We start from the raw sequence: 23,719 nt of genomic DNA on the forward strand, positions 1-23,719 counted from the left end.
TTCAGTGCAGTGCAGCTCAGTGCTCCATCGGGAATGCCGCTGCGGAGGGGGGTGGGGGTGGGGTTGCCCCGCTTCAGGAGGGAGTCGGGGGGGGGGAACCGGTGCTGAGGGAGCGGGGAGGGGCGGTGGCCGCGTCACGTGACCCGCCGCCAGCTCCTTTAAAGCGGCCACATGCGGCGGGGCCGCCACAATCACGGCGGAGGAGGAGGAGGAGGAGGAGGAAGGACGGGAGCGGGCGGAGGAAGAGCGGGGCCGGTCCCGTCCTGTCCCGGCGGGCCCCGCCGTGCCTGTGAGCCCGCCCGCCCGGGTGGGGAGCGGAGCGGAGCAGCGGGCAGGAGCGGGGCTGGCAGCGTGCGAAGATGGCTGGGGCCATCATCGAGAACATGAGCACCAAGAAGCTGTGCATCGTCGGGGGCATCCTGCTGGTGTTCCAAGTCATCGCCTTCCTGGTGGGGGGGCTGATCGGTGAGTGCGGGCCGACCCCTTCTCTGCTGGCGGCGGTATCGCTGCCTCCCTCCCCTGCCGTAATGAACCCGGGCTCCGTGATTAAAACGCGGCCTCTCGCCCGGCGCCTGCACGGAGCCATCGGGCACAGGGAAAAGTTTGCGCTTTGTTGGGTTTTGTGTGCGTTTTATGGCCTGGTTTCAGCCTCCACTTAAAGAAAGAGGGAAGGGAGGGGGGAAAGCCTTCAGTATGGCGACCGGTAGCGCAGGGGAGCCTGCAGCTGCGAAGTTGATTTAAGAAAAGAAGATATATATTTAATTGACGAAAAACAGATTATCCCTCCACTCTCGTCGTACCTCGGCCCCTCCCCGGCTTCCAGCCGGCCGCAGGGGGGAACCTCACCGGAACGATAGCGAAAAACCGATAGAAATTGGAATAAAACTGAAGCAGAAGGAGGGAGCGCTGGTGGGTGCTGCCCGGCCCCGCTCCGCCGCCCCGCGGCCCGGTTGAGTGTCCGGGGTCGTTGTATGGGGATCATCCCACCCCTTTTCCTTCCCTTTCCTTCCTCAGGATCCGCTTCCAAGCGGCGCTGGGTGGGGGGCCTTAAGCTCTCCCCCTCCAGTGCTCGGTCCTGTCCGGACAACCCCGGTCCCCGCCGTGCTCATCCCCCGGACTCCCTCTCGGACCGGGATCCGGGACACCCGGAGCCGCTGCTGCGGTCCCTGCCCTGGAGCGTCCCCATCCCGGGGGACGTAAAACCCCGGCCTTGAGCCCCTCGGCCTCGGGAGGGTGGCGGTGGGGCTGGCCCCTGCCGGGGAAGGAGCTGGGTATGGAAGGAGGAAGATGGAGGAGAGCCGGGCGCTGGGGCAGCCCCGGCGCCTCTCGGTTGGTTTATTTGTTCTTTTACTCGAAAGCAGCTTCGCGTTGTGCGCCGGCTCCTCGCGGCTCGGGGCCGGCTGCGTGCAGCTTCCCAGTGCCCTGCCCGCCCCAAAACCCTCCTGCCTCCCCCCCGCCTTTATTCCCTTCCCTTTGCGGCTGGTGGGATTCCCAGTGCCCGCCGGGGGTAATGGGAGCCGCGTTGCTCTGGATGTGCCTCCTGCCTGGGGGAGTGAAGTTGGGCTGTTCTCCCCATGGCCTCTGTCGGAGCGGTATTGAGGAAATACCTGCTGTATGCTTTTATTTCTTAATGCTTCTTTACGTTACCCCCTTCTTTTCCCCAGGCAGCAGAGGCAGTGCTCCTGGTGCACATCAGCACTTTGCATTCGTAGCCCCTCTAATTCTCTGCTTCCGAGACCCATAGAAGTAATACTAAACATCATTTTGAAACACCAAAGTTCTCCCCCCCCCCCCGTTCTCTTCCTTCCTCGCGTCTGCTTAATCACAACAGAGTCACTGGCGCACGCTGGATAAAACCCAGTTTTTCTTGTTTTGTCCTGAACCAACCCTGACCATTATCAGGACTGGGGATTTTTTCCTGCCCCCTCCCTTTTTCTTCAAGAGCTGCTTACAGAACCCAGCTCTTACTCATGAGATAAGGTGTCTTGGCCTGCGTTGTGGGTGGAAGCCAGGCTCCATGTTCAGCCCCAAAGTGTTTTTTCTAGTAGCTGCTCCCTCCGAAGTTTAAAAAGAAGTTGCTTGAACCAAAGGAAGACGTTGATCTGCAATCCTGGTTTCTGTTGTCGAGATGTGATAAAAACAGATGCGTTTAGGTTTGATTTCATAGGCAATAAACAGAAATGTTATCAGGATTGCAGGGATTTCGAGGTGCAAACTTAGCTGCTCTTAGTCCAGTCTTCAGTCTTGCCTATTCCCTCCCTTACCACCGCCTGTCTGCAGGCAAGTCCTGGGGGATTATTGTGGGCAAACTTCCTTTAGTTGCTGGAAAAACCCACTTCTGATTTTCCAGCAGAGGAACCAGCACTGATCAATCACTGACTGGTTTTTCCCCCGAGGTATTTAACACTTCTGATGTGTTCAAGGAGTGAAAAGGCTCCTCTTCACTCTGGTAGCTGTGGGATGGGCTCCAGCAGCTCCCAGCCCTCCTGGGAGCTGAAGCCTGGGTGTAGTGGTTCTTGTGAAACAGCTGGAAGGTTTGGTGTGTAAACTAGGTGTGGTCCCCCACATCTGGCACATGGGGAGCATCACAGCCTTGTGCTCTGCATGGAACTCTTCCCAGGAAGCCACCTTGGGTGGTGCCTCACCAATGGGTCCATGGAAACAGCCAGTGGCTTGTGGCTGAGCCCTGCAGTTGCAGGGTCCTGGTCCCTTTATAGAGTCCCAGCCTGGTTTGTGTTGGAAGGGACCTCAAAGCTCCTCCATTTCCAACCCCTGCCACAGGCAGGGACCCCTTCCACTGGAGCAGCTTGCTCCAAGCCCCTGTGTCCAACCTGGCCTTGAACACTGCCAGGGATGGGGCAGCCACAGCTTCTCTGGGCACCCTGTGCCAGCACCTCAGCACCCTCCCAGGGAAGAGCTTCTGCCTAAGAGCTCATCTCAGTCTCCCCTCTGGCAGCTTAAAGCCATTCCCCTTGGCCTGTCCCTACATCCCTTGTCCCAAGCCCCTCTCCAGCTTTCCTGCAGCCCCTTCAGGCACTGGAGCTGCTCTCAGGTCTCCCCTAAGTATTGTCTATGAGGTGGGATACAGGTTGGTGCTCGGTGCTCTGCAGTGTGCAGAAGCAGAGCTCAGGTTGCCGATGGCTGTGGCAGCAATGACAGGGCACTGCCACTCCTCAGAGAGGTGTGACAAGGTGGGATGGCAGCTGAGATGCCACTGAAATAGTGTTCCTGGTCTGGTTTGATCCAGTGCACCCCACAGACACTAAGAATCTAGTTATTTTAGTGTGTCCAGGTCTAGACAAACCAAAATACGTCCACAAGTGGAACAGGCTACAAAGCTGAAGCAGCCTGTCCTTTAGCAGTCAGGTCATGTTTCAAAACAATGACTAAGTGCTCTATTTTAACAGATTACTTGTGCAAGTCCAAGATACACAAATGCATTGGTACCCGATGCGACAGTGACACCAGGGCTTGGTTCGCCTGACCTTGGGGCTTGCTGCAGCGGGGTTCTGTGCTCTGTGCTTGAGCAGTCAGCTGTGTGAGGGCTGAGTTTCAGTAGGGCTTGCACATCCCAACAGCCCTTTTATTTAGGAGCGGGCCTCTGATCAGCTTGCACATGGGTGTTAACTTTGAGCTGTGTGCTGGCAGAGCGCGAGGTGTGCACACGTGGGAGTAATTCCCTTCCTCCTGTGGTGGTCTTTGCAAAGGTGGAGGGTGAGAAAGCGCCTCAAAGAAGGGTTTTAGTGAGCGTTTCTTTGTGCCGTGGTAATGAACTGTTGGCTCCGGACAAGCGGGGCTGTCGCTGCTGCAAGCCCTCCTCTGCTCCCAAACCCTGCAGAATTCCTGGTGTCTGCTCTGTTCTGTGATAAACACCTTGTTCATCAGTTACATTTGTGGGTGCTTTACGTGCCCGGTTAGGATATATCAGTGCTAGCTAACACATGATCCATAAAATTAATCATACAACCCTGTCTTCGCTCCCACTATTAATGATAGCATAGATAGAGAGAATGGATCAAACAGGAACGTTTTCTGTTATCATTCAAGCACTGTTGGTGTTTGTGAGGAACTAGGCTAATGCTGGTTTGCAGTCATGCCGGCATTCCCAGGAGCTCTCATGCCATGCATATGTATGCTCTGCCTTTCTGCTGTATGGGTGGGTTCAGGCACGTCCCTGCATCCTCACTGTCTCCAGGGGGGCTGCCAGGCTCCTACAGGCTTGGAGCTGTTCTGGCTGTGGAGCCAGGTTAGATGGTGACAGCCTTGGATTCGGCATGAGGACAGTCCTGCCAACAGCTGGATACCTGCTGGGGAGCTGTTGATGGTGTCCTTCTTTGTAATTTAATTTGCACCTTGAACTTCTTTTATGTACCACAGCCTGGTTTCTGTTGAAGGGACCTCAAAGCTCCTCCAGCTCCAACCCCTGCCACGGGCAGGGACCCCTTCCACTAGAGCAGCTTGCTCCAAGCCCCTGTGTCCAACCTGGCCTTGAGCACTGCCAGGGATGGGGCAGCCACAGCTTCTCTGGGCACCCTGTGCCAGCGCCTCAGCACCCTCACAGGGAAGAGCTTCTGCCTAAGAGCTCATCTCAGTCTCCCCTCGGGCAGGTTAAAGCCATTCCCCTTGGCCTGTCCCTAGGGGCCCTTGTAAAAAGGGTGTGTGTGTGTCTATATGTGCAAATGTATACACATGGTATTTTAAAAGGGCAAATATATACAGTGTTTAAAAAAGAAAATGAAAGAAAGCAGAGTTCACTGCTCAGGTGTGTCCAGAGTTCATGGAGATGGCAAGAACTTCAGTGTTAAGCAAGTCCCGAAGTGTGGGTCGCTTTGGTGCTTCATAGCTCCCAGCGAGTACCAGAGGATGCTGAGTCTGCTGGGTGCTGCTGGCACTGGGCAGGGTTCCACACCTCTCCGTGGGCTTTGTGCTGCTGGTTGAGCACCACCACTGCAGGGCAGACACACAAACCTGCAGCTTTCTCTCTCCATTACTTTAGCCAGGCAGAGTGATGTGCCTCTTGTCCTGCCCCTGGTTTCCCAGCACTATGGAGGCTGTAGCAAAGAGCAAAGCTGCTGGGTAGATGGGATGGCTGAAGTGGAGGGCACAGGGGGAAATCAGACCGCAGAGCTCTGTGCAGCAATAGCCCTGCTTTGACGCTGTGGTTTGGTTTGTTCCTTTGGGGAAGTTACTGAAAAGACAGTTTATTTTATGTGACCGACTCCTAGGGCTCCAAGAGCACCTTGCCCCAGGCTGCACAGGATCTTGGTTTCAGTTCAGATGCGTGCAGGGGAACCTCTCGCTAGTGAAGACAACGTCCAGGAGCAGGCACACTGCAGTTAGTTACTGTACAGACCCAGCTGATTGAAGAAGTGGAGGTGTTCACTGAGCACATGGGTCCCCTGCGAGGAGGCGGATGCGTTTAAGGAGGTGCAGGTTCACTGCTCCCTCGCCTCGGCTTAAGGGGGGAAAAAAACAGAGTTGTTTTGACTGGAACAAATGGAACTGACTCGGGTGTCTGGCCCAGAGATAATGAGTCATGTGTATAACTGCCTGAGCAGCTCTCAACAATCCCGTTCATTATCTAAATGTCTGATTTGGCTCCTGAGCACCGAGCTCCCAGGATTTCATCTTCCTGGTGGGATTTCAGGGCTGAGCTGATCCTTCGGCAGGGAGGAGGCTCTGCTGCCTGAGGTACGTGGATGCAGGCTGCTCGGGAAGGGCGCCTGTGTGCTGCGGGACAAAGCCTGTTTTATGTGCCTGGCTTGCTTTCATCTCTGGCCTCTCCGGAGATGGGCGAGCTGTGCGGTACCGTGGACATGAATGCCAATAGGCTCCTCTGTATAGACACATTCCTGCTGTGCTGCAGCCTTGGCAGGAGCACCGGGAGCCGATGAAAAAGCAGACATGAAAGGTCATGTCTGTTTGGTTTAGGTCTGCTCGATTCCTCTTCTTAAGAGCTGTAACTGCAGCTGAATGGGCAAATGGGCCACAAATGGAGGGTTCCCAGGCAGAAATGGCTGTGCTGGGGACCTGAGGAGCAGGCAGAGAGGCTCTAAATCCCCCAAGGTGCTTGTTTTCTGCTCTTCTCACAGCTGTATCACTCCTAAGCTATAGTTACCTTGGGAGAGATGCGTCAGGTAAACTCCATGCCTTGTAGCTCGGGTCTTCCTGTGCTCCTCTTGCCATTTGTGTTGGCACTAACTAAACCCCTTGGTTTTAAACATGCCCTGAATGCTTGCAGGTGGTGATGGCCCTGGCTGCCTATGCCATGCAAAGGGTAAGGGTTTAACAGGAAGTAAATAACGTTTATGGTGTTTGAAGTTGTAACCCTGACAGCCTCCAAAAGCCTTTGAAGGGCTCAAGGTGTCCCTGGTGCTCTGGGACCGCCGCCGGCTGCTGCCCCAGCAGGATCTGATCCCTCCCATTCAAATGCAGATGGAATTCCTCACATACCTCAGCGCTGGGTGGTTTCAAGGTATCTTGTGATCCGTGGTGTGCAGCCGGAGTTGAGCCGCTGGATACCAGCGGGGCATGCTGCTGTTTTAGACCTCTCTTTGCACGGGTTTAATACCCTGGCTGGCTGGTGCAGGAAATGCGTTTCATCCGAGTTGAAAATTGACAAAGGAGGCCTTGGAAAGAGGCTCAAGCTGCCTGTGGCCATCGGTAAAGCAGTGCCTACCTTCCTTGGTTTCCCCCTGTATTCTTTGCAATAAAATAGTTCTCAACACGCAGTCCTGCGTTTAGGGAATCTGGTACTGCAAATGCTCTCTGTATGTGCATCTGTTGCTGCTGTTCCATATGTCTGTGAACTATGGAGGTCGTTCATTGAGTTCTTCCAGCAAATACACTTGTACTGTAGTGCCTCACAAGGTTTTCTTGCTTTGTGACTTACCTGGGGCTGAGGGAATAAGCCCTTATCTCAGAGCAAAACTGCTCTTTAGAAGCCCTTTGCCTGCTGCTGGGTGGCAGCAGCCTTGCAAGGTGCTTGAATTCCTGTTCTTACAGTGGGGATCCTGACTGTGTGCTCAGTTTTAAAGGCTCTTAGCTTGGAAGGGACCTTAAAGCCCATCCAGCTCCAACCCCTGCCACGGGCAGGGACCCCTTCCACTGGAGCAGCTTGCTCCAAGCCCTGTGTCCAACCTGGCCTTGAGCACTGCCAGGGATGGGGCAGCCACAGCTTCTCTGGGCACCCTGTGCCAGCGCCTCAGCACCCTCACAGGGAAGAGCTTCTGCCTGAGAGCTCATCTCTCCCCCCTCTTTCATCCTAAGAAGGCACAGGACTTCCTCAGAACTCCAGCAGGACTCTTCTGCTGCTTGCAGTGCTCAGATGGAGACCTCAGATCATGGCAGCTCTCTTCTCCCCCTCCAAGTCTCTTCAGCCAGTTTTCAGTTTAAGCCTAGGTTTGAGTCTGGCACTGCTGTCTGTGCCACCAAGCACTGCCTTCCATCCAGTTGTATCCTGAACAAAGTCAGGGCTCCCACTGCCCTATAAGCAAGGTATAGAAGCTGCTGCTGTCACTAGAGGATGTCTGGGCACAGATTCCTTCAGTCTTGCTTTCAACATCTGATGCAGAATATAGACTTGGGTCAGAAATCTCTCAAAGTAGGCTTTGGTGAATTGGGCATGATCGTTTCCGTCTGAAACAGAGACAGAAACCTGTGGTATTGAAAAAAGTCTACTGGAGACAATAGAAATAGGGATGTTCATCTACAACAGCATGTCTAGAGACCCCCACTGTAAATAAGAAGGGAAATGGTGCCCTGGGGCATTAAGGGATTATGGTCTGGGTAAAAGCCTGAATTAAATCCGTAAGAAATAACCTTTCCCAGGTGGGTTTCTTTGCTCTTCAAAGATGAATTACGTGGTTTAAAGGCACAGCAATTCTGCACGGAAACGGTGCCGCAGTGCTCAGAAATAGGCTTTGTGAAATAGTAACGAGTAATGAGAAATGGTAACGTAAACGTTTAGTGGTGACTCAAGGTATGAAACTTGTAGCATCGAGCTGAGGTAGGGGAGGTGACTTTTGTGTGGCTGTAAATGTGTATTTCTAACTCGGAGCTATGTATATTGTAACCGGGGCTCTGCCTGCGGTAGCTGGGGAAGCTGAGCCTGGCTGGTGCTAAATTAGCTTGTTTAATCCTGCCCCACTGCTGGCGAGGGCAGTGAAGCAGAAGCGCATTGTGTGTGCTCGCTGGGCAGCGCTGGCCGGCGCGGGAGGGGGTAATTGGGTAGAAAAGCAGAATGCTGCTGGTGCACGGGAGAAGTTAACACCCCGTGAGCTCGGGAGGGTTCAGGCTTTAATCAGTGTAGACACAATGCAACTGAGAGCTTCTAAAGGGTTGTTGATGGGGCGAGAGCAGGGGTCAGCGGTTAACTTGAAATGCTGGAGGGGTTCGAGAGGAGAAGGTACCAAATAGACACCATGCATTCCTGTGGGAGCAGAGGGGATGTTCTTGTCTTGGGGCTGAATCCCTTGTTTGCAGCAGTGTGGAGGAGGGAAGGAGGAAGGAAGGGTTTATCCCAGGAGCTTGTTAAAGATCTACTTAATGAAGTTAGTACAGTGAGTGATGGTGGCTCTCATGCGAATCTAGGCATACATAATATTGTAAAACGAAAATAAAGCAAAATTGAGTTTGTACTTCAAGATCTACGTTTAAATACAGACAAGCAGCATTTCTTTTTCCTCTTGGGGAATCGTTCTTGAGGTAAGCCCCTTTGCTGGTGGGATCTTATTTTCTGCCTTGGGAAAGGGCAGATGAATGCTTACGTGTTAATAGGTTGCTTCGTGGACAGTATAGCTGAAACCAAAGACAAGTGCTTATTGCTGCACTGGAGAGATGCTGAAGTTGGCCAGCCTGGAAAACAATAGTAACAGTTCTACAGCTGCATGTATGGATTGGGGAATGAATGCTTTCCTTTTGAAGTAACCGAGTCAGGAGGGTTAAGTCTCAAGTGAAACTTGCCAATTCCTCACCCCTCAAACTACTCCGTTTGTTTCATTTACCTGGCCGTGGTGTTGCACCCACTGAATGGAATTGAAACTTCCCCTTCTCAGGATTTCTGGGAGCCAAGCTTAGGAGCACGGTGGTCTCCAGGATCTAACCCAATGTCTCGGGAAAGCACAACACAGTGATGGATAGGGTTGGGGCACCCTACTGTTTACCCCTTTGTTGGGTGTTTGGGGCAGGGTGCTCAGTTTCTCCAGCCAGTTCTGGGGGGTTTTGCTCTGGAGAATGCAGGCAGACAGAGGCAGCGTTGGATGGGTCAGGGTGTCTTGGCCACATGATGAATCACTTTGTCTGTCTCCACTTGCACTTTGTTTAGTCTACGTGAAGCAGAAGAATTTCTTTTCCAGTTGAGACGCAGGAGGGCAATCCTCTCTCTTGGCAATGAGGATGGTCACCAGTGCTGAGAAACCAAATTGGGGCATCTTTTGCTGCAGTAGGTCTGAAGATCGTTGACCTCTCCAGTCAGTATGGAGATATAAAGTATGGAGATACACATATAAAGTATGCTGAGATGTCTCCTGCAGATCCTCTTACTCGGAGTCATTCTATGACACTGTTCTCTTCGGGTAAAACACTGCAAACAGCTCAACACAGGACTGAGTAGCTTTGGATCACTGAAAAACAAAAGCAATTGAATTTTGGTCACCCACCCCCTCTGGAAACATCTCCCAACTGCTGCTGTTTCTTGGGGATCAGAAATATGATCTTAAGCCCCTTTCTAACCCAAAACATTCTATGATTCTATGAAAATCCGTATGCTTGAGCCAGCGTACCATTGGCTCTATGGCACTTTGAAGATGAAAAGAGAGAGACTGAAGCAACTCTTGCATGTAACCTCCAGTGAGTCTTCTGTGAAACCCAGCTGAAATTGCCTTGGGGGTCCATGGGAAGTGGTGGCCATGCTGCTGAAAGCACCTGGTTCTCCAGGGCTCACTGCCTAGAACCATTGCAAGGAGCTGTGTTTCCTTGGTAGGGAACAGCAGCATCTGCTGGGACCCCCTGTGCTTGCGGAGCTGCTGGAGTGAGTCCAGAGGAGGCCATGGAGATGCTGCAAGGGCTGGAGCAGCTCTGCTCTGGAGCCAGGCTGAGAGAGCTGGGCTGGGGCAGCCTGGAGAAGAGAAGGCTCCTGAAGGGGAGACCTGAGAGCAGCTCCAGTGCCTGAAGGGGCTGCAGGAAAGCTGGAGAGGGGCTTGGGACAAGGGATGTAGGGACAGGCCAAGGGGAATGGCTTTAACTGCAGAGCTTTAAAGATAAATGTGTTTATATCGTGTATGCAAACAAACTTCAAAGAGGTTAAACTGAATTCACTCTCCAGACTGGAATGAAAGCCAGTGAGCTGCGAAAGAGGCTGCTCAGGCTCCAGTGGTTTTGTTTTCCTCTCTGTGCCTGCCTGGAGTTTTAAGGAAGATTTAATGCAGGTTTGTCCCATCGGAGCTGACGGGAGCTCTGGTGGTGCCCGACCCCTCCTGCCTGCTTCCCTCTGGCACGGGCACATGGCTCCTTGGAGATCCTGCTGCTGCTCTGAAAGTGTTTGCTGTGAATCATCCTGCCTCTGAACTGCTCTGTGGGAAGTTTGTCCCTTAAGCACAGGGAGGCTGGAAGCATCCTTGGACAGTGTTTGTATCTCCGGCAGCCTCAAGCCTATGGCTTCTGGTGTCCAACACCACAGGGGATGAACCCCTTGGTGTAAGGGGTTGCTGGGGATGCTTCCTGGGGGCTCTTGGGGCCACGTTCCCAATGGGCTTCTGCCAAACCTTCCTGACCAAAGCTCTGAACCCCTCCAAGTGCTACCTGCATCACTGCAGCGCTTCCCATCGCAGCGAGCAGGCTGGAACGTGGGCTGGGACTTCTCCACTGGATTATGCACAAATGGCTATTGAATTATTTACAGGCTGACAGATATCATTTAATATAGAAAGCTGAGGCATCTCCCAGCCCCACAGGCAGACTGGCTGAAAGCAGCCTGCCCGGCACCACGTGCTCACTGAGGTCCCTCGGTGCTGGCTTTGTTTGCCATAGCACTTTGTAATGCTGTTAGTTGACTTGGCTGCAGTTTCCCAAAGCAGTTTTTTCCACTTGGTTCAACACTCACTTGAATTTAATGGGACTGGAGCCAAAGAAGTAATGGAAGCCAAGTGCCGACGTTCCTTTGGTGTGCAGTTCCCGACGAGGAATAGATGGAGTAATTGTCTCTTGTTCCTCCAAGCTGTAACTTTGGCAGAGGGGATACTTGAGGGGGGATGCCAAGTACTTAAAATCAGTCCGCGATGAAAACATGTATTTATGGCTATAATGAGTCGCATCAAAGCAAGAGATGTTCATTTTCCCTGTAGAAGTAACTCGATGTCTCTGAATTCAGAAATGCCTACTTTCAATCACACAAAGGTCTCTGAGTTAAAAAGCTCTGAATGCCTGGCTTATTTCACCACAATATTCCTAATACTCACTCACAGCTGCACTTTTAGCCATGGTAACCGGGCTCTGCATTGAGGCAGGATAAAGGAATGTCGCACTGATTTATGCATGTCCTTAATTCAAGTGTTCTGTAACCCTGGGCTTGCAGCTTGAGTTTGTTTGTTGAATGCTTTATTTTATTCTATTTTGGTGTTTCTTTGTGGCACGTCAATGATTTCTGCTTTGGGGCTGCTGTCACGTATGAGGCTTCCGTGGTTCCTGGAGGGCTGCTGGATGCAGTGGGGCTTGAGATGCAGCAGTGAGTCTGTGTTGCACTTAAGCTATGGATTAATAACCAGAGCAGGAATGAACCTGGGACTATTCCTGCTTAAGCAAATCCCTTCCAGCCTTGATGCCAGCATCCTGCTGCTTTGCAGCTACAAGAAACTTATTGCTGTCAAAAAAAAAGATATAAAAAATGCTGTTTATAAACTGCTTTTGAATAACTTCCTCCCGACTCGCACATTGAGTCATCGCTCCCCTGCCCGTAGGAAGCAGCAGGGATGTCATCTTCAATGAGGTGACACACGAGGGAAGATGCTACGCAGGGTTCCTGGCTTGGCTCCCAAACAGCAATAGAGCTGCTGTTGTGATGCTGCGTCCAAATTACAAGGGAGCCAGGTCTGAATCATCCGGGTGTAGTGTGTGCGGATGCGTGCTGGGCTCGGCAGCCCTGTGAGGCTCTGCCCTGGATGGGGCTGGGGGTGGCTGGTGGGTGCTCTGCAGTTAGGGTTTGTTTTACTCATTGAAACAGGTGGAATTGTGGAGGTAGGGTGTTAGATTTGCTCCTGGAGCTTTTTGGTGGGCTGTGACGTGCACAGGAAGTCCTGAACCCTCCCTTGGAATGAGGATAACGTGAGAATAGCCCATGGACTGGCCAGCTCCTTCCCTGTTCTCTGTGGCCATCTCAGTGGTGTTTCTCTGGAGACTTCAACATTAAGGGTGCTGAGGCACAGGGTGCCCAGAGAAGCTGTGGCTGCCCCATCCCTGGCAGTGCTCAAGGCCAGGTTGGACACAGGGGCTTGGAGCAAGCTGCTGTAGTGGAAGGGGTCCCTGCCCGTGGCAGGGGTTGGAGCTGGAGGAGCTTTAAGGTCCCTTCAACCCAAACCAGGCTGGGATTCTGTGATTTAGGCTGCACTTATTCTGTACACTTGGATATCTGTTATTTTATGTGCTACTTCTGTTTTAATTCCATAGTATAGGAACACTTCTATGCTTACCACTTGCATTGGAGCATTTTTACATTATTAAGTTAAATTTGCACTTTGATTCTTGAGTTTCAAGCCTTATTTTAGAAAGGGCTGGATAGTTCAGTGTTTCATTTCCATTTCATGTCTTGCATTGTGTAACTTCAAATTCTAGTGAAAACAGACACCAAGAAAACTCTTTTAGACAGATTAAAAAGAGAGTTAACCTGCTCCATCTGCTTTCCCATAACCGTGGAGCTGGAGGTCTTTACACCATGTCCAATGGTACATTCCTGGTGACACTTCAGAAAACAGGACAGTTGTGGTTTAACAGCAGTGAAATGGATTGGACATCAGAATGTGTTGAACTGGCTGTTGTGGGGAAAGAAACCCCAAACCAGCTTCTGGACTCTGATCCATAGAAGCCCCTCGGAGTGCACTGGGGAGATGAGGACAGCTCTGCTTGTCCTCATGGTTTGCTGGTTCCGTGATGCCTTAAAGTGGCATTAAAATGTGTACTTCCCAAATGATACTGGAAGAACAGGGCAGCAGCACTGTCAGGAGAAGTCTCTGCATGGCAGAATGACACTGGAAATGTATTCGAGTTTTGAAAGCCTTTTCTTTCTCTCAGATCTGGAGGTGTTATGCTGAAAATCTGGCTGGAGGGGGATGCATTTCTCTTCTGCTTTCATCCCTATTTGTGCTTCACACTTGGACTGTTTCCTCATTGCTGTAAAGCCTGTGCAGTTTACTCACTAGTTTTCATTGTCTGATCTGGGATGTTGCACATCATCCTAATACGATGAAAATGGGCACAAAGCCATGTCCCTTGTCCGTGGTGATGGTCACAGGGCAGAGTCTGGGGAGCATTTTGGAGCCAAGCCCTCTGTTCAGTTTCTTTTCCCCCCAGTATCTCAAAACCCTGTGTCTAAAAGGGAAAGAGACAAATGTCTGGCTCTAACAGTTGTTAATTCACACCTGACTTACAGCCAAAGGAAGCAGTACCTTCATGCAGTGTGTCTCTACAGTGAGCAGCAATGGGGGAGCAAGGGCTTTTGGAGCACTATGGAGGTGACCCGTTTATCCCGTGCTTTGTTGAGGCTGAGATGGCTCCCGCAGCACATCTGCAGCCAGCAGATGCTGGTGATGGCTCTGAGCTGGGTTAGATGCAAAGTGGTGCTGCTCTCCCTTTACCAGGGGTTCTTAAACAAGCATGGTGTGATTCAGCAGTGAGAAAAGGCTTCCTGCCCAAGGAGTGTGGCTCTGTGGTGACCACGAGGTTTAGGAAGAGTTCATCTGTCTGGGTTTGTGATGCAGGCACAAACTTTGCATGTGGATTTGTTCAAGTGAGCAAAGCAGAAGGGTGTATTGCACAGGAAAAGGTGCCAGTAACTTCCAGTATGATTTTGGTGTAGCTGAGGTATCTTGAGACTGACCCAGCAGATTCCAGCTGCTTCAGCTAATCCTAATTTGATCCCACTACAAAGTCAGGAGTACGTCTGTAGATGTAATAAACTTAATTACTTAACTGCAGGACCAAGGAGCTGGGAAGGAGAAGCATTTGATGCATTTGTTTTCAATTGCCTTCAAGTAGTTGAGGGGGGGGAGCTGCCTATTTTGGTGGGGAAACCACTAAGATCTCTAAAGATGCTAAAAATGTGGTTCTCTTCCATTTACAGCTCCCAGCCCCACTACAGCTGTTCCTTACATGTCAGTGAAGTGCATTGATGTAAGGAAGAACCACCACAAAACCAAGTGGCTGATGCCCTGGGGACCCAACCACTGTGAGAAGCTCAAGGACTTTGACGAGGCGGTGAGCAGGCAGATTGAAGCCAACGACATCGTGTTCGCTGTGCACATTCCCCTCCCCAGCAAGGAGATGAGCCCCTGGTTCCAGTTCATGCTCTTCATCATGCAGCTGGACATTGCATTCAAGATGGACAATGACCTAAGTAAGTCACTCTCTGTCATTAGGTGCTGAGTGTGGTCTGGTTTCCCCATGTCTTCCTCTTGCAGTTGCCTTTATCTCACATCATATGCCAACTGCTATGGTGCCTCCATACAGCTCGTGATACAGGAGCATGTCCTAAAGGTGGGAGTGAGCAATGAGGTATTTCTTTGAGCAGCCTGCTCTAGTGGAAGGTGTCCTTGCATGTGGCAGGGGACTGGAAGTGGATGAGCTTTAAGCTCCCTTCCAACACAAACCATTCCATGATCCCATGATTTCAGTATGTATCTTTGCAGGGAGAGCTGTTCACGCTGCACTAGTGAGTAGCTGAGCAGGTTCACTGTTAAAGTACGTAGACCATCAGCAAGGACACTGATTTAAACCCAGCCGTTTGCTTTCACAGCATGCACTTCTGGGTTTCATAGAGTTTTCAAGATGCTGAGTGCACAGCAGCAGCTTGCAGTTGATAACACAGCCCAGCTCTTCCAGGTGCTTCTTTCCTCCTGCTTCTCCACGTTCCCAGCCTGTGCCTGTTGCTGGCTCTGCTGTCCCTGTCCATGAACTGCATGCTGCAGCCTCCTCAGCAGAAGCTCAGGTTTGGCTGGATGAGCTCTCTAACCAGTTAGAAGGTTGGGTTGGTTATGGCCATGCAAGGCAGTGCCAGAGATGAAGATCTGCCGGAGCAGGTGAGGGGTGGGGATATTCCTTCTGGAGCAGCAGCATCACCTTGCTGTGCTCTGGTTTGGATGTCTTGCCTTGTGTGGAGGTGGTGAAAAGGGGATCATGAGGCTTTTCATTTTTATGAAAGTTACTGCCTCAAAAATCCTTTATTTATATTTTTATATATATAAATACGTATTTATGTATGTATTTACACACACACTGCAACTAGTTACTGGCTTCTCAGTGCTGGAGACTTTAAGCTATGCAGTTCTGCTCTGTGCTTGCCAAGCACTTTGTGGTCAGCTTTGACACTGCAAGCCACAGTACTTGGTAAATGAGATTATTGATCTGTAAGTTTATATGAGGGGTCCATAAGAGGGAATGTTCATGTCTGAGTCTTAAAGCACAGGTTCTCCAGCAGGCACCGGTTGCAGAAGAGTCGGTGTTCATTTACCGAGCCTTTGTCATCATGATGGCTTTAACCTCGTTGGTTTGAGGTTGGTTGGTGTGAACTGAAGTAGTTGCCCCAACCTTCCATCAGTCCTTGTTAGACACATTTTCTTGCTAGGATTTGATGGAAAGTTTGATTTGATGGATTTCCCATCCTTCTGGCCTTGAAACTGCAGGGGTCCAGTATAACTGGAAAGCTATAGGTAGAGGAAGTGTGGATGAAGCAGTTTTACTAGGATTCACCCTTAGTACCTGGAAGAGATATCCTAAAAAACAAACCAAAACCCCAAATTCCCCCAAAAAACCCAAACTCAGAAGTAACCCTGCAAAATGATGCTGGGAGCAGCAAAGGCAAGACTGATCTGCCCCTTCCTGAAAGAAGGGATGGGTATGTGTGTTTTAAAGTGGTTTTGGGAGAAATCCTTCTGTCTAACAGCTATAACCTAACAATGAATAAACAATTCACTTTCCAACTGATTGAACTGGGGCTTCTGTAGCTCTTTGGCCACAGCTTGTCTGTTGGTCTGGCTCTAGTGTTCATGTAACCATATGGTGGACCAGCTCTGGTCTAGAAGCTGGCTGCTTGGCTGGGATGTGGACTAGCAAACATGCTCTGGTACAGGGAAGCTGACAGCTCACAGCCATGTCACTGTAGATGTAAAGCTGTCATGAAAGCTTCAACACATCTCCTTTACTGCCTTGCGTGCTCAGCATTGACCTGTTCCTTCCTGGCTGTTAAATCACAGAATCACAGAATAGTTTGGGTTGGAAAGGACCTCAAGATCATCCAGTTCCAACCCCCCTGCCATGGCCAGGGACACCTCACACTAAACCAGGTCACCCGAGGCTCTGTCCAACCTGGCCTTGAACACTGCCAGGGGTGAAGCATTCACAACCTCCCTGGGCAACCCATTCCAGTGCCTCACCACCCTCACAGTAAAGAACTTCTTCCTTAGATCCAATCTAAATTTCCCCTGTTTCAGTTTGAACCCGTTACCCCTTGTCCTGTCACTACAGTCCCTAATGAAGAGTCCCTCCCCAGCATCCCTATAGCCCCCCTTCAGATACTGGAAGCTGCTCTGAGGTTTCCACGCAGCCTTCTCTTCTCCAGGCTCAACAGCCCCAACTTCCTCAGCCTGTCTTCATACAGGAGGTGCTCCAGTCCCTGAGCATCCTCGTGGCCTCCTCTGGACTTGTTTCAACAGTTCCATGTCCTGTGTCCAACAGTTCCTGGTGTTGAGGACACCAGAATGTATCATCATTAAGATGAGTTAAATATGAGATTGTATAAAGCTTATATACATGTTCTCTCTGCATTTTAGAGATAGAGAGGTAAGAGTAGCTTTGTAAGGTTATTAAGGCTTCAGCTTCTTAGACTTCAGTAGATGGCTGTGCTTAGGGAAACAGCTCTTTGTTCTGAGGCTGTTTAAGGTCAAACCACTGAGCTGGAGCCAGTACCTGGCTGAGCACCTGGGAGCAGGTTGCTAAGATGCTAAACAAGCTCTTGACAATTCAAGACCAGGTTGGGCACAGGGGCTTGGAGCAAGCTGCTCTAGTGGAAGGGGTCCCTGCCTGTGGCAGGGGTTGGAGCTGGAGGAGCTTTAAGGTCCCTTCTGACACAAGCCAGGCTGTGACTGATTCTAGGACAGTGTTTCTCCTCAGTGCAGGGAACCTTTCCAGGTCAGTATTTGTGTTGCATGACTTCAAAGGTGGGAACTGGTTTTGAGCTTTAAAAGCAGAAGAGCTTCTCTTGGGCCACCCTCTGGGTGCTAAAGGCAGGTTTTGGGCTCAGCTCTGCCACTTTGCAGCGGGGAAGAGCTCCGTTTCTGGTCATTATCAGTTCAGTAGCTGCTGGTGGGTTTTCTAAGCAGCATTTGCAGACAAGGGACTTTAATACTTCTTATGGTGTGAGCTTGCTTGACACATCTTGAAGGTTTTCCCTCCTGGAGTGAAGGAAGTACTTGCAAGTGTTGTTTTCCTACACTTTGTGCCAAGCTGAACCAAATGTAAATGAAGTGTAAAATCTAAGCAACTAGTGAGTAACGTGGTTGTTGGTTGCTAGATTATGCTCTGAGAGGTTATAAGCTATTAAACTAAATCTTGTTAAGCCCAAACAATTGCATTTGTGTCTCTGTATCTCGCTGCTAACTTTGCATCAGTGCAAGAGCTTCGTCGATGGGGTAATTGGAATTAGCTCCTCGAGAGGCAACACTGAAGATGTGAAACACCAACCGTGTGAAATAACCTCACTTCTTCTCTTAAACTGACAATTCCAGCCTCTTCTCCCTTAAGCTTCGAGTGACCTCAAAGCCAGCAGTCATCCTACTGGAGTCAGTGCCAGCAGGGGCTGGTGCCAAACCAGGGATGGCTCCTGGAAGGCGTTGCAGTGTTAAAGCCTCTGCCAGTCACCCTCGTAATGACCGTCTTGAAGCTGTTCAGATCATCTAGGAAAGCATTGCTGCCTGCTAACTGCAGATGCTCTTACCCGCCTGGAGCTGCTGCCTGCTCCCTGGGGACACATCCTGGTCTCCGCTGGCTCCCAGAGCCCTGCAGCATGGTCCAAAGATGTTAAAGTCAATTTGAGGCTTGCAGGGGCCAGGCATCCTGCAACATCCTGTGGGATTGGCACTTGCAGGAGGAGAAACCAGCCTTTATCACGTTCATCTTGGAAACTTGCTCTGGAGTTCCTTAACGCAGATGTTCAGGAATGATTTTGAAATGCTGATGTTTTAAAAATGCAGATGTTAAGAAGCTGAGCTACTTCCCTTGTGTTTATAGAGTCCCAGACTGGTTTGGGTTGAAGGGAGCTTAAAGCTATGGGCAGGGACCCCTTCCACTAGAGCAGCTTGCTCCAAGCCCCTGTGTCCAGCCTGGCCTTGGACACGCCAGGGATGGGGCAGCCACAGTTCTGTTTAACAGCCTTAGCTGGAGCAGGGACCTGGGGGCTGTTGGCTCCCTGGCTGCCAGAGGCTTGAGGAGCCCCTAGAGGTGGGCTCATCCTGCCTCAGTTTAACTTTGTGGGAAAGTAAACCTGAAACTGCTGACCATTTGACATGCAGGAATGCATCATCCCTGAGGACAAAGCGCTGGGCATCAGCTAATGACACCTTTATGCATCAGATGGCAGAAAGCACGGAGGGGCCTTTACAGACTTTCACTGTAAAAAAAAAAAAAACCAACGTTTTCATCTCTCTTTCCATCCAGTGAGCTTAAAATGTAGTGAGACGTCTCCTGGTTTCTTTGCAGCTGGAAAGCCCTTGTGTACAGTGGGGCTGGCTGAGCCCTGCCGACTCCTGTTCAAGTTCAGCCCATTTTGGTCTCCTTGGAGGGTTTTGTAATTTTAGAGAGCTGGTGAAGCATGGGAATGCAATGCAAATAATTCTAGTGCTTCCTCTGTTCCCTTGCATATGTTCCTTTCCAGACAGCTGTATTAGTATGCAGATGGCACAGAGCCACCTTCTGAAACAACTTCTCTATTTTTAGCCCATTGTACAGTGAGTAAAGCCATCCTGTGTGAATGTCACAGAGCAAAGTGAATCATGGAAAAGATCCTGGGCACCGAATGTCTGGCAGTAAAATGCCAATGTGAAAAAATACACTGGTGCTCAGAGAGTGGCAGGTACTGGGGAGTCCCTCACTGCAGGGGCATGGCTCTGACCTGCTCCAGAGCATCTCTAGAGGTGAGACCCCACCTGCAGCCCTGATCCAGCTCTGGGGCAGCAGCACAAGAGGGACGTGGAGCTGTTGGAGCGAGGCCAGAGGAGGCCATGGAGATGCTGCGAGGGCTGGAGCAGCTCTGCTCTGGAGCCAGGCTGAGAGAGCTGGGCTGGGGCAGCCTGGAGAAGAGAAGGCTCCTGAAGGGGAGACCTGAGAGCAGCTCCAGTGCCTGAAGGGGCTGCAGGAAAGCTGGAGAGGGGCTTGGGACAAGGGATGTAGGGACAGGCCAAGGGGAATGGCTTTAAGCTGCCAGAGGGGAGACTGAGATGAGCTCTTAGGCAGAAGCTCTTCCCTGTGAGGGTGCTGAGGCGCTGGCACAGGGTGCCCAGAGAAGCTGTGGCTGCCCCATCCCTGGCAGTGCTCAAGGCCAGGTTGGACACAGGGGCTTGGAGCAAGCTGCTCTAGTGGAAGGGGTCCCTGCCCGTGGCAGGGGTTGGAGCTGGAGGAGCTTTAAGCTCCTTTCCAACAAAAACCATTTGATGTTTCTATGGTTCCATGTGTAGCCTTGCAACTGGAGACTCGGCAAGAAAGCTCAAAGCTGGAACCCCACAGGAGTGTGTCTTCTCATCATTCATACCTGGAATGCATAATCACCTAAACAAACCTGTCTGTGTTCTGTAGGGTTTTCAATCTTATCCAGTGACACCGGTGAGGTTGTCACTCAGCACTGGAGCTGCTCATAGCGAAAGTGATTCTCCAGGCTCCAAATAATCTAGATGTCATCCCCAAGATCTATGTAGGCAAAGTTAATCTGGAGGGTGCCACGAGGAGGTGCTCTGACATGGTCCTTGAGGGATGAAGCTTCCTGGCATGGGGCTTTTCATCTCTTGGTACTGAATAGGGCAGAGATTTCTGCCTTGATCCTCATGTGTGGAGGAACTGAATAACTGCTTTCCTCAAAGAGGTTGGCCTCTGAGGAGCTTAGCACAGGTTTGCAGTGGTGCTTTCTCTTTATTACATGTATTTTACCCCTTCTGCTGTGGCTCAGCCTCGAATGGTTAAAACACTCTGATCTTTCAGTACTTCCAGAAGTAAAGACTGGCTTCGCTGTGAGTCCTTGCCTCTTGCTCCACTGTTTTGGTAGTAAATAACACTGGTTTCCAACAGCTTTCTTGTGTCTTGAAACCAAGCATGGTGGAACATCACCTGCTGCTTCTCTCCCTTCTCCCTGTGTATATGTTTATGTGTGTATATATATATACACACATATTTATATGTATTTTACAGTGACAGTCTCAAAGGGTCTTTGCACATTCCTCTTTCTATGGGGGACATTACCCAAACACAGAGACTGATGGAAATGTAGAGGGAGGTTCTATTCCACCCGCCTGTAAAGGCCCACACCAGCACATCTTCTGCCTTCTGCTTTTCATACTCGATGGCAACAGCAACATTTGGATTGCAAAGAAGAAATAACAAAAGCTGTTTTTGTTGGATTCAATCCCAAGCATTCCACTTGGTTTTATGGCTTCTGAAATGAAGTTTGTAGTTCTTTGTAGCTGGGCCAAGTTTAACTCTATGTTCCCATTTATCTGTTTTGCTGGTCTTCTAAATAGTAGATCTGAGCAAATTCATGTTTCATGGCAACCTGAATAATGGCTGCTGCAGAAAGGAACCTGACACCAGTCTGGATGCTATTGATCATGTGTGGAAAGAAACTAAATGCTCAGAAAAACCTTGATGCATCCGCATCAGATATGTAATGGAGCCACCTTCAAACACTATAAATAGCAAGTCTGGACCCCGGATACCACCCACACCCCTTCCCATCGGTTGGGGTGAGTATGCCACATTGTCCCAGCAAAAACGTAGCTGAAGAAGATGACAAATATGTGGGACCCCCAGGCTTGAAAGACTCCTGCTTGCTGCTAGACATGACACAGCCTCCCTTCAGACTTATGAAGACCAGATTGCTTTCAGAGCTGAACTTCAAAGCTCATCAAGGCTTGATGTGTCTTTGCAGCCCTTCCCATGTGCTGCCAGGAGAGCAGCCAGCCCTGTTCCCATGCAGAGGGCCCCTGGTGCAGAGCTATGGGTGTCGATATTGTGTAAGCCTTTCAGATCCTTACGGGATGGCACATGTTGGTGTCTGGCTGTGCAGTGCCACAGCCCTGGTGGAATGTGTGTGTGGCTCAGATTAGATCCACGGAGGCATTTCTGACCTCCTGAGCTCAAAGTGTGCCACGAGCTTGCAAGGGTGAGCAGTCTGCAGTGAGAGCAGCGCTGGATCAGGGGCACAAGTGGTTCCCTTGCCATTTTCCAACGCTTCTCCATGGATGATGGTTCCATAGCCATCTTGCAGTGCTCTTCCACAGCTTTCCCAACAGCTGTGGCTTTCAGAGTGTGTTGGTCTATGAAAAGAGGTTAGGTTGCAGCACACGTATACTCATTTCAGAACATGTTTCTCTTTCAGAGCCTTCCCTGGGATCTGTGCCTGGTCAATAGGAGGGTTTTACATCTGGTAGAGCTGGTACAGACTTGCCTTGGGTTTTTAAAGCATGTTTATGTGTTGCTCCTTGGCAGCCTTCAACTGTAATTCATGAACTTGCTCAGTTATGGCACCTAAATAAGCCTGTTCCAGCCTCATTTCCTTCTTGCAGCAGCAGCCTCCTAGCAAGAGCGTATCTAAAAGCAGTTGTGCTCCCTGTGACACGTCCAGGAGAGGCTGAGCTGCCTGGTCCCATGCAAACTTGACGTGGTGACCTTCCCCATGAGCTCAGTGTGTGTTTACTCATGTGCCCGTTGGTGCATCCGTAAAGGCAGGAACAGATCGGTGCTGGTGTGGATGTGGAGGGGAGGGTTTCAGAAGTCTAATGGAGAATGGCTTGAGCTGAACACCCCATGCAGAAACGGTCACCTCCAGCATGTGTGGCTGTTCCTGAGGGGTTTTCCAGCAGGGCCAGCACGGCTACAGTTGAGGGGGGGTTAAATTTCTTCTTAAAGGAGGTTTGAGTCGTGTGCTCTTACTCTGGGAACCCTGGCTTATCTCTGAAGAGCAGAGGATCCAAGTTCTGGACAATTCTGAAGCAATTTATACTTCTGGTGATGAGTTATGACCCTGCCCAGCAGGGCCTTTCCCTGCTTCCTTCCTTCCATCCACCCAAAGATCCCAGTGACCCTTTTTGTTTCCTTCATTTAACATCTCTTTGGTAGAATGCATCTTGTTGTTAAGGGCCGTGTTCTAGACCTTCAAGAGGTTGGGCTCCAGTGTTTATGGATGATGTGCTTGCAGCCAGAAGAAACACAAGGTTACATTAATAGATGGCTTTGTTCATTTAGGCATGACAACAGAAGTGCTCCATCCCTGGAAGTGGTGCCCATCCCTGGCAGTGTTCAAGGCCAGGTTGGACACAGGGGCTTGGAGCAAGCTGCTCCAGTGGAAGGTGTCCCTGTCCATGGCAGGGATTGGAGCTGGAGGAGCTTTAAGGTCCCTTCAGCCCCAACCATTCTATGATAGTTGCATGCTTTCCCCTTTCTAGAGCTCATCTAGCCAGCCAGAGTTATGTACTTCATCTTTTTCTGGTTTTCTATAAACACTATTTCAGTGTTGATTTAAAGCAAATCCTATGATGTGATATAGTCGCTTCCTGAAGCAGAAGGACCTTGTGTTACCTGCAGAAGGTCTAGATAGAAGCCTGTCTTATTATCCCTCAGCCAGCCCCTGGTGAAGAGGCTGTTGGATTGGTTTTGGCTTACTCTGTCTCTGCAGCTGTCTGGGCTCCAGTTCTACATGAACTATTATTTCTAATGCTGTATGAATAAATAATGCTCTTCACCCACAGCCATAACATAAGCTGTAAGTCGTGGTACATTAGGAGAGTGTCAGACCTTTATGACCAGTAAAGATTCCTCCTTCTCTGCTGGAAAGGAGATAAACATTTTGAAAAGGGTGATTTCATCTGTGGTGTTTGGAATGCAAAATCTTCCACCCCCCTCCATAGCTGTGGGTCTCTGTAAGGTCCTCTGTGTGTCTACAGGCTCTGGTACCCATCTGATCCTCTGTACCATTCCTCTCTCACAAGCCTGATGTCTCCTTACTCTTGCAGAAGAGAATGCAGAGATCACCCTGGATGTGTCGCTGGCGTATCGTGATGACATGTTTGATGACTGGAAGGAAATAGCACATGCAATAGAGATCAGGAAGCTGAAATGCACCTTTGGCTCGCCAAAAGTAAGGGGCTTTGATGATGCTGGAGGTGGGGGGTGTGGATTGTGTTGGGAATTGATTTCCTTTCCTCCCTGGTGCTTCCTAGAAGCATGGAATTGTTCAATCATAACTTCAAAATGTGTC

General features: G+C 50.5%; 1 protein-coding gene across 1 annotated transcript in view; it reads left to right on the top strand.

Annotated features, from left to right (window-relative positions):
- Nucleotides 1–200: 200 nt before the first annotated feature.
- The window catches only part of WLS (Wnt ligand secretion mediator), a 32,880-nt gene continuing 9,361 nt past the window's right edge, over nt 201–23,719 (top strand). Inside the window, exons 1-3 of the mRNA XM_057399175.1 lie at nt 201–465; nt 14,330–14,602; nt 23,475–23,599. Coding sequence (XP_057255158.1) covers nt 360–465; nt 14,330–14,602; nt 23,475–23,599 — 504 coding nt within the window. The 5' untranslated portion in view covers nt 201–359. The remainder of the gene's footprint in view (nt 466–14,329; nt 14,603–23,474; nt 23,600–23,719) is intronic.

This window comes from Pezoporus wallicus, unplaced genomic scaffold (assembly GCF_028554395.1).
Source record: "Pezoporus wallicus isolate ANWC-B61680 ecotype Strahan unplaced genomic scaffold, APGP_CSIRO_Pwel_v1 contig_11395, whole genome shotgun sequence".
Taxonomy (NCBI): Eukaryota; Metazoa; Chordata; class Aves; order Psittaciformes; family Psittacidae; genus Pezoporus; species Pezoporus wallicus.